This window comes from Penaeus monodon, unplaced genomic scaffold, assembly GCF_015228065.2.
Source record: "Penaeus monodon isolate SGIC_2016 unplaced genomic scaffold, NSTDA_Pmon_1 PmonScaffold_13984, whole genome shotgun sequence".
NCBI classification, from domain to species: domain Eukaryota; kingdom Metazoa; phylum Arthropoda; class Malacostraca; order Decapoda; family Penaeidae; genus Penaeus; species Penaeus monodon.
The window spans coordinates 1-9,264 of record NW_023643026.1 but is presented as its reverse complement, the minus strand read 5'-3'; the positions used below and the strand labels follow the sequence as shown (position 1 = coordinate 9,264).

General features: G+C 36.7%; 1 protein-coding gene across 1 annotated transcript; it reads left to right on the top strand.

The window, feature by feature from the left end:
• The first annotated feature begins 2,905 nt into the window (after positions 1-2,905).
• On the top strand, positions 2,906-8,473 carry LOC119569309 (lactosylceramide 4-alpha-galactosyltransferase-like). The gene is made up of 5 exons (XM_037917527.1): positions 2,906-2,932; positions 3,004-3,142; positions 3,499-3,728; positions 4,692-4,907; positions 8,223-8,473. The coding sequence occupies exons 1-5, from the start codon at positions 2,906-2,908 to the stop codon at positions 8,358-8,360; spliced, it is 750 nt and encodes a 249-aa protein (XP_037773455.1). The 3' UTR covers positions 8,361-8,473.
• Positions 8,474-9,264: the final 791 nt, after the last annotated feature.

The following is a 9,264-nucleotide window of genomic DNA, read 5'->3' as shown; positions in this document are numbered from 1 at the left end:
TCTTATTAGTTTCCTTTGGGAGACTAATATTTTTAGTAAAATTTAATTATGCATAATGTTTATGCAATAATTTTTAAAGTTTTAATCATTTTAATATTTCTATTTAAAAAGGTATTCGCCGCTAATGACCTTAGCTGTTGACGCGGCAGATAATTTTAAATAATCAATCAATCCCGCGTCGTGGCGAATCAGCGCTGACCGCCTGTACAGATATAATTATGCCGAGCGAGGCTGCGCCGGTGCCGAGTGAAATGATTGTGGAGTCCGCCACACTCTATCAACCCCTCATTTACACACATATATTCCGTCGTGCTCCAATTCACTTTCAGCCATCTTTCACCATTCCAAACAAGAGTGGGCTTATAGCTGAATAAGCCTCTACTTTGAAACTCTGTCACTGCCACTCCCACTTGTCTTACTTCCCTCATAAATATAAATGTTTCTCTGCCACATGAGAATTCCTCATACAATACCATATCTCTTCTCGTGGTACTCGGCCATAACTTTTTTTTTCCTAATTCTACAAACACACTGTAATTCTTTCTGTCCGTCTATGAAATTCTCATTACCATTCTCAATGCAAAAAATGCATCAGTAATACAATTACATGGCATGAAGCCAACTACTGATCACTGATTGCTACTTCATTTCTCTACCTTTATTACAAACTCTGTACATTACCTCTTCTTCCTTGTGAACTTAATCCTACATACTACCATTCGATGTTGTGTAACTACACTTTCTCTTACTATTGCCTTATAGTCTTTAATCTCTTTCACAAGTAGTTCACTTGTGTGACCCTTTCTCCATTTTTATATTTATTCTATGTTCTTCCCTCTTGAAATAGGTATTCACCAAAACCATTACCATTTTTTTTTTTCAAAATCCACCTCCATTTTTCCGACAGCATTCCATCCTCTTACACCATATCTGCCCCTCACCTCTTTATCTCCTAAGTTCCCTTCGCCCACATGCCTATTGAAATCTGCCTCAACCATTAATCTTTCTTCCTTAGGAAGGCTTTCTACCATATCCTCCAACTCACTCCAGAAGTTTTCTTTTTCTTCCATCACAACCAACTTATGGGCATATGCACTAATAACATTTAATATTACACCTTCCATTTCCAGTTTTATATTCTATCAGAGACCCTCTTTACTTCTAAAAACATATTTAAAGCTTTTTCCCCTTTAATATGATTCCAACTCCGTTTCTTCTTCCATCCAGTCCATAGTAAAAGAGCTTCGACCCCCCTTCAATGTTCGTAGAAAGGAGGTTCGCTCTTCTCTTCCTCATGTTGGCCAACTCTCTATCTTTACCAGTCACAGAGCCAACATTTAAGGTTCCAATATTCGCTTCCAGGCTCTCTCCTCTCCACTTTTCCCGTTGACTTCGAGCTCGCTCTCTTTCCCTTTCTTTCTCCTTGCCCTATCAGTAGCACAATTTCTACAGGCACCCTGCTGACCTACAGTGTCGATGGATGTCGATGTAGTAAAGGCAAATATCATATATCGTTGATAGTTTAGTGTTGTGTTGTTGTCATTGTTATTAGCTGTTGTTATCACCAATACCATTATTATTTCTCATAATGTTTATCATCATTATTACAATCATTATTATTACTATTATCATTATCATCAATCTGTCCAAGCAACGCAAAGATTGTTTTTTTCTTGGATTTACAACTTTCAAGAATACTTCTAATTAAAAGCAATTGATCTTTACACCCATACGAATTCTTTTATATTCCTTTTGTTCGACAGGAAAAATTTTGTTATCGAAACTGTAGATTTGTTCTGTCAAAATAGAGGTTAACATTTATTTTATGATGTACTAAGGTAGGTAACAGGCCTGTATCTTGGTGTTTTTTTAATGTCAATGAATTTAGGGAGGAATTGTGTTTTTTTTATTGATCTTTAAGCATTTAGAGATGCTCTGCAAGGAGGAAGCGGGGTTTATCAAGAGTCTGTAACCATAGTTATGTCTATCCACGAAGATCTCCATTTGTGTTTTCGATAAAGGCAAATTTCAACTCTGTTATTTCCTGCCAATGCTTCTCTCGAGTATTTGCAGCATTAGTTCTTGATTTTTGAATCCCCTCAGCATCTTTGTTATACCCTTTCTCATTGCTCCAGAATTTTTTTTCCAGAAAGTTACGATTTCCTCGATAGTTAGAGTATCTTTAATAGAACAGTTGCGCTACATATTTCCCAATAAACTTCCTGGCGGTAGTTTTAAAAGATTTGGTTTGTATATATTTTTTAATCTCTTCTCGAGTCGTCGAATTCTTTCGGCTTTAGTTGTACTCTTTGTTTTATGGCTTCCTGAATTTCACCAAAAATTTTAAAATGTTTTGTATCTCATAATTTTTCTGTCTTTTCTTTCATCATCATCATCATCATCATCACCATCATCATCACACTCCGAGGAGATCGTTTTTTGCTGTTTTTTTTTTTTTTTACATGATGATATCATTTAAACCTATTTATCCATTAAAGGTTCTCTGTTGGGGCTTCCTTGCTTCGTTCTGGCCTGTTCTTCCGCTTCACTATTTACTCCTGCATTATTCTCGAAACCCTCTATACTTTCTGCATTCCTTTCATTAAGCTCATCATTATTATCATTATCATCATTATCATTATCATTAATGATATTGTTATTACCGTCGTTAATATTATTATTACATTATCATTTTTGTTGTTATTATTATCATTACCATTACCATTACCATTATCATTATCATTATCATTATTATTTTTGTTGTTGTTTTCGTTGTTGTTGTTGTCGTCATTATCATCATTATTTTTATTATCACAATTATTATTTTTTATTAATAAAAAAAGAAGTTAAGTCTAATATATAAAAAAGGCTCGAGTTTTCTTACAAGGAAAATAAAATGGGATTCATGACTGACAATGACTATAAAATACAGGTTCCTCTAATAGTTTCAGCGCGTGAATCCGGAAGCAGACGTGTGGTTCGTAATAACGTCACCAACAGTAGACAACGCCGACGGTCTTCCTGCTCGTCTTCTCGAACGTTACTCAAACCCTCTACGTAGTTACGACGGATCTGGAGACTGTGTTCAAGAACACGTCGCTTGAAGATTTTTTCATGTCCGGATTATGGCACAAGGGCACGCGTAATTTTTTTTTTTTCCTTCTTCTTTCTTGGTAAACGTTTGTGAATATCACTGGTAAGCCGTCTTTAAGATTGAGTTAACAAATATTTCATTTTTTTGAAATGGGGTAAACTGATATTCACTGGTTTGACTTATGTGTTTTTATCCAGTTGTTCATCTATTGCAGCTTTCTTAAAAAAAAAAATTATTTTTTTTTCCCTCATTATACATTATCCCTGCATCTAGAGGGTATGTGATCATCTATATCTGTTTTTTGTGAAAACGAAGAGGAGAAAATAAAGTTTCTTCTCGTCAATTAACTTAAACGCGTCTATCGTGGTCGAGATGAGCTCTAATCCCCCTAACAATCTCACCAGCTTGGCCGATAATACAGCTAAGTGACATCTTGAGGGTCGCGCTGGTGTGGCGATTCGGAGGCTTCTACACGGACATCGACACGGTTTGCCTCAAGGACATCTTTCCGCTGCAGAACTTTGTCATCGGCGGCCATTACCCCAGGAACCAAATAGCCAACGGAGCGTTTCACTTCCTGCACCACCATCAGGTCATGGAGGACTTAATGACGAAGATGATCGAGGGATATAAAGTGAGTCCTGTTCTTCCTGCTCTGTAGTGATGGGGATCCGCCCAGTGTGTATTCATACCGTGGAAACTACGCACAGGAATCACACACACACACACACACACACACACACACACACACACACACACACACACACACACACACACACACAAAAAAAAAAAAAAAATGTGTTTATACATACATACACATAAAACATACATACAGATAGACAGCCAGATAGATAGATAGATAGATAGATAGATAGGCAGACGGACAGACAGATAAGTCTTAGTTCCTTGAGGGATCCTAGATTTTTTTAAGGTTGATGCCATTTGTATGACAAAATGACATTTATCTACCTATTTGTACAAGAAAATATATTTAATTTATCTGTACAGAAAAACAAAAACAAAAAACAAAGAGTAACGTACATTTTATGCTGATTATTTCATAGTGATTCAGAATCTTATGTGTAACTTATATTATCTACTTAATGTACTGTCGATTTTTTATTTATTTATCTATTATCTGTGTGTGTGTGTGTGTGTGTGTGTGTGTGTGTGGTGTGTGTGTGTGTGTGTGTGTGTGTGTGTGTGTGTGTGTGTGTGTGTGTGTGTGTGTGTGTGTTTGTGTGTGTGAATTTACTGCACACCTGAATCTGCTTAAGAATTCACTTCGCAAAGTCAACGTAATATTTCCCTTCAGTTTCTGTTTTTCTATTTTAGTTTATTTCGTTTGTTCGTTTACCTTTATATATCTTTGTTGATAGTCCCACGAAATCCTGAATGGGGAAATTAATACTTTAATCCATCTCTATTCTGTTATATATATAAATGTGTGTGTGTGTGTGTGTGTGTGTGTGTGTGTGTGTGTGTGTGTGTGTGTGTATGTGTGTGTGTGTGTGTGTGTATGTGTGTGTGTGTATGTGTATGTGTGTGTGTGAGTATATGTATATGTATCTTTATATGTATAAATACATACAAACAGCCAAGTCTGTGGGGATCAATGGGACCCTTCACGTGGACCAGATACATCAAGAAACTTTGCAAGATACCAGACATGCAGCACTTGTTTCCTGATAACAGTTCGGAGCCCATCAAGTGTGGCAACATTTCCATTCTCCCCGAAGAGTACCTACTGCCGTACCCATGGTGGGAATTTAAACAACTCTACGTACCTGGGAAATGGCAGGAATTTATGGCTGTAAGTTTGTTACTGTTCACATTTTGATATACTCGGTATTGATGAAAAAAGAAACGGAGCATGATACACTGTGCTGGGAATTTTTTTGGATGTTATAGATTTTGTTTCCTTAGAAGTATGCACATTTCAAAGACCGTGAACTTTTTAGAGAAACATTTTATTCAAGCACCGTATACTTCTTATTGCACGGGGTTGCACGTTTGAATTTGCTTCAAAATTTTTTTTTTTTTATTTTTTTTTATCACAACTACACAATACTTTTTCCAAGAGGATCGTAAACAATAGATCTTCAGTGTCTGCAGGAAATAACTAGGGTTTGGGAAATATCACTCTAGGTCTGGTCCAAAGTTCCCCTGATAACACACCCGCGCCTGGCCAAAGGCATGATAATCCCTGACTTGAGTCTGGTCCCAGAGTCAAATATGGCTAGCGTAAACAACAGAACGGTGTATCCGTAAGCAGGGAGCGCGACCAGAAAGCATAATTATATTTGGTTACAAATTATGGATTATTTTTGTAAGCAGTTAATTTCGCTCTTATGCCTGTTCAATATCTACCAGTCTCTCTAATTCACATACTATTAATTCCATTTCTACATGCCTTAGTTTCATCATTATGATTTATTGCTATTATTGTTCTTGTTATAAATATTCTGTGACTATCATTATCAATAATATTTAACTCCTACATATTTAACTACTTGAAAAAAGGAGCCCCGTGAATGCGCTGAAAAATGCTGGGTAATCCTTTACAAAAGGAAATGTGTTAATTGTAGATATGGGTATAATGCAGTTTGTATATTATATATATATTATCCGGAAAATAGATAATTACTGAAGAAACAACATGAGCATAATGCTGTTTGTTCATTATGTACATATTATCCAGAAAATAGATAATTGCTGAAGAAAACACCTTCTCGTCCTACCGATGAGACCGAATTCCCTCCAACTTGGAGGATTCATACGGCCTCTCCAGCCTTACTTTCAGCTCCCAGCACTGCTTTAACGCTAGTTTCAGCGTCTTTCAGCATTATTAGTGCCAGTATCAACACCTGCTTCAACATCGGAATTGATTCAGCACTTGCTTCAGCACCTACTTTAGTTCTAGACTCTATAGCAGTTTCCTTAGCAAATACAGCTCCAGTCTTTGGACTACGAAAACCGTTCACTTCACTGCAGTCTGTAGCAGAACTTAGTAATCATCAGCTAACAACTGATGGGCCATAGTGACTTTTTTACGTTGTGTACCACAGTCTCATATAATTAACACAGCCCTCAGGCATGTGCATTTAATACTTGTCAAAAGAAGTTAGACAGATTAGACAGATGTTTGGGCATATATCCCTGGCTTTTGTAGGGCATGCAAACTGTTTTCAAATGAAATAAAATAGAATTATTGCCAATATGACTTTAACAATAACAACAATAATATTAATTTTAAGGGTGATAACAATAATAATGATAATGAAAATAATAATAATAGTAACAACAGTAAATTTGATAATGAATAAAATAATGGATAACAATATTAAGGATAATTCATATAAGAATGGTGATATTAATGTTACGCCGGTCGCCTCGTCTCTCTGCCACCAACACAAGGCAGGCTAGGCAGACGGCGTGTTATATACAGGGTCGTGAACACTGAACAGCTCCAAGAGGCACCGAGCACCACAGCGTCCCAAAACACCACGAGAGGAAACGTCAAGTGGCGAGACAGGGCACGAAATAAACACAAAATAACAGTCTTTCATTTATTTACTCAAGTTATTTACCCGTACACTTTTCTATAGGCACAATACAGGGGGAAACCAGCATGTCACACTACACGATACAGCTTATAACAGGGCAACACAAAGTTATATCAGGTCACAAGGGCACACATGAGGTCTTCACAGGAGCAGCACCCAACTCCGTCTCTCGGCTTGTTCCTCCGCTCCTCCGCTCACAGCCAGCTGCGTCATGTTGCCCAGGTCCCTTCATGTTAACACATGCCCAGGTCATCCTTTTCATGTTAACACATGTTTCGCACAGAGACAAAGACCCACTGGCGTAGCATTAATAATAGTTAACGTAGAAATCCAAACAAATAAAAAAGTGTGACTCCTCTCTCCCTCTTTCACCCTCCTCCTTCCACTTTTCACCTCTCCTCTCCCTTTTCCTTTCCCTCCACTTCTCCTTTTACCTTTCCATTACCCGTTCTGCCACCCGATCTCATTCCCAAATCTTCCTTAATTTCACTCCTCCTCTTCCACTTTAAGCCCTATATCTGCCTCTCCCCACTCCCCTCTTCTTCTTTGAACTTTCCCATCTTCTTCACTCCCTTATCCCCTAGCTTTCCTCTCCCTTCCCCCTTCCCCACTTTTTCTCTGAGCCTCCTTTCCTTACCCAACCTTTTCCATTCTCAGTCTCCTCCGTTTCCCCTTCCCCATCTCTCTTTTCTCTTTAAAACCTCTTCTCCTCCTTTTCTTCCTCCCGTACCCTTTTGCTTCTCCTTCCCCCAATACCTTCCTTTTTAACTTCCCCCTCAGATAATCGTGTAAACTGACAATGCAGTGCAGTGTACTTGACTCGAATAACAATAATAACAGTAATAGTAATAGTAATAGTAATAGTAATAGTAATAGTAATAGTAATAGTAATAGTAATAGTAATAGTAATAGTAATAGTAATAGTAATAGTAATAGTAATAATGATAATGATAATGATAATGATAATGATAATGATAATGATAATGACAATAATAATAATAATAATAATAATAATAATAATAATAATAATAATAACAACAACAACAACAACAAGGGACAATAGCAATAATAATAATAGATTCATATTATGATGCTTGTGTGTGTGTGTGATTCTTTAATAGTCATAACAGTCATCACCAAATTTTACACCATTATGAATTGACTTCAAGTCTGCAGTCACATGGAATATAATTCCGGGGAAAAAATATATACATCGTAGTCAAAATCAAACAGCAGCAATCACTTAGAATATGATTACAGGTATTACACTTAAGCAAACGGACCTGCAGACGAAATTCAAGCGAAATTATTATATAGGTAATGATGATGGCAATTGCAATCATGCTAATAAAAACTATCAGGCTGAATGTAAGGGCACCATAGATGATCTTAGCTATTAATGCGGCAAACAATTTTAAATAATTTTCTCCTCACCTTTCAATTTCTCATTTTGCCTCTTCATGCCGTTTCAGTTACTCTCCCCCAGTATCTTTAAATTCTTCTTGTACAAACTCCAGTAATTAGGTACTTCTCAATTTTGATTTTTTTTTTTCTTTTTTCAGACATTTAAGAACAAGTCGTACTCAATACACTTGTATGAAAACAAAAGCAAAGGTCTGAAGATTATTCAAGGGTCAGACAGTATCTACGAAGGAGCAGCCAGGAATTTCTGCCCTGTTACACATCCTCTTCTCACATAAGGCTCTCTGCGGAGATCCTAATGTATTACACAAATTTACATAGTAATATTACTATATACGGAAACACCCATCCACACACACACATACACCTATATGTATATGCACACACACACACACACACCACACACCACACACACACACCACACACACACACACACACACACACGCACACACACACAACACATGTATCGCGGTTTTTTTATATACAAAATAGAATATACTCTACTAAACTACTGCTACCAATTTGTAAAGGCTATTTCTAATACAAATAATGATAAGGTTACTTTGGTATCGCCACTACGGGTTTTGGGTTGAAGGAAACCCGAGAAAACCCAATTTTGACTTTCCTATTTTTAATTTGAGTAGCATGACTTAACGGTCTTAATTAATGCTTGTGTTGTGGACTGAATTTATTCCTCTGTTGAGTGTGCCAAAGATACAATTGTCATGAAAAACAGTTTTAACCAATTTCTTTTATATCTCTAATCTAAGGATAATAAATAGGTGGCATATTATAATGGGTTTAATATTAACAATAATAAATCAATTCAAATCTGGTTACCTTTAACTTTAACTTAACCCTTTGCCTACTGATTATAACACAGTAATCATTACGATAAATATGATGAAAATACACGGCCGACAGAATCAAGATAGTCATCCCCCACTCCATGCTCTTACTTTTACTGGTCGAACAAGTAGTCAATCCCACACTTCTTCACAAGTTTTCTCTCCTATGGTTTGCCATGATTTATATCTTTCCAATATTCTTTGATACAATTTAATGTCTCCTTTGTCTCATTCTGTTGTATCTACACCAAGAGAGAAAGAGAGAGAGAGAAATAAGAAAAAGAATAATAAAAAAATTACATCGGCAGAAGGAACATGGTCTGTTGTTCTCCCT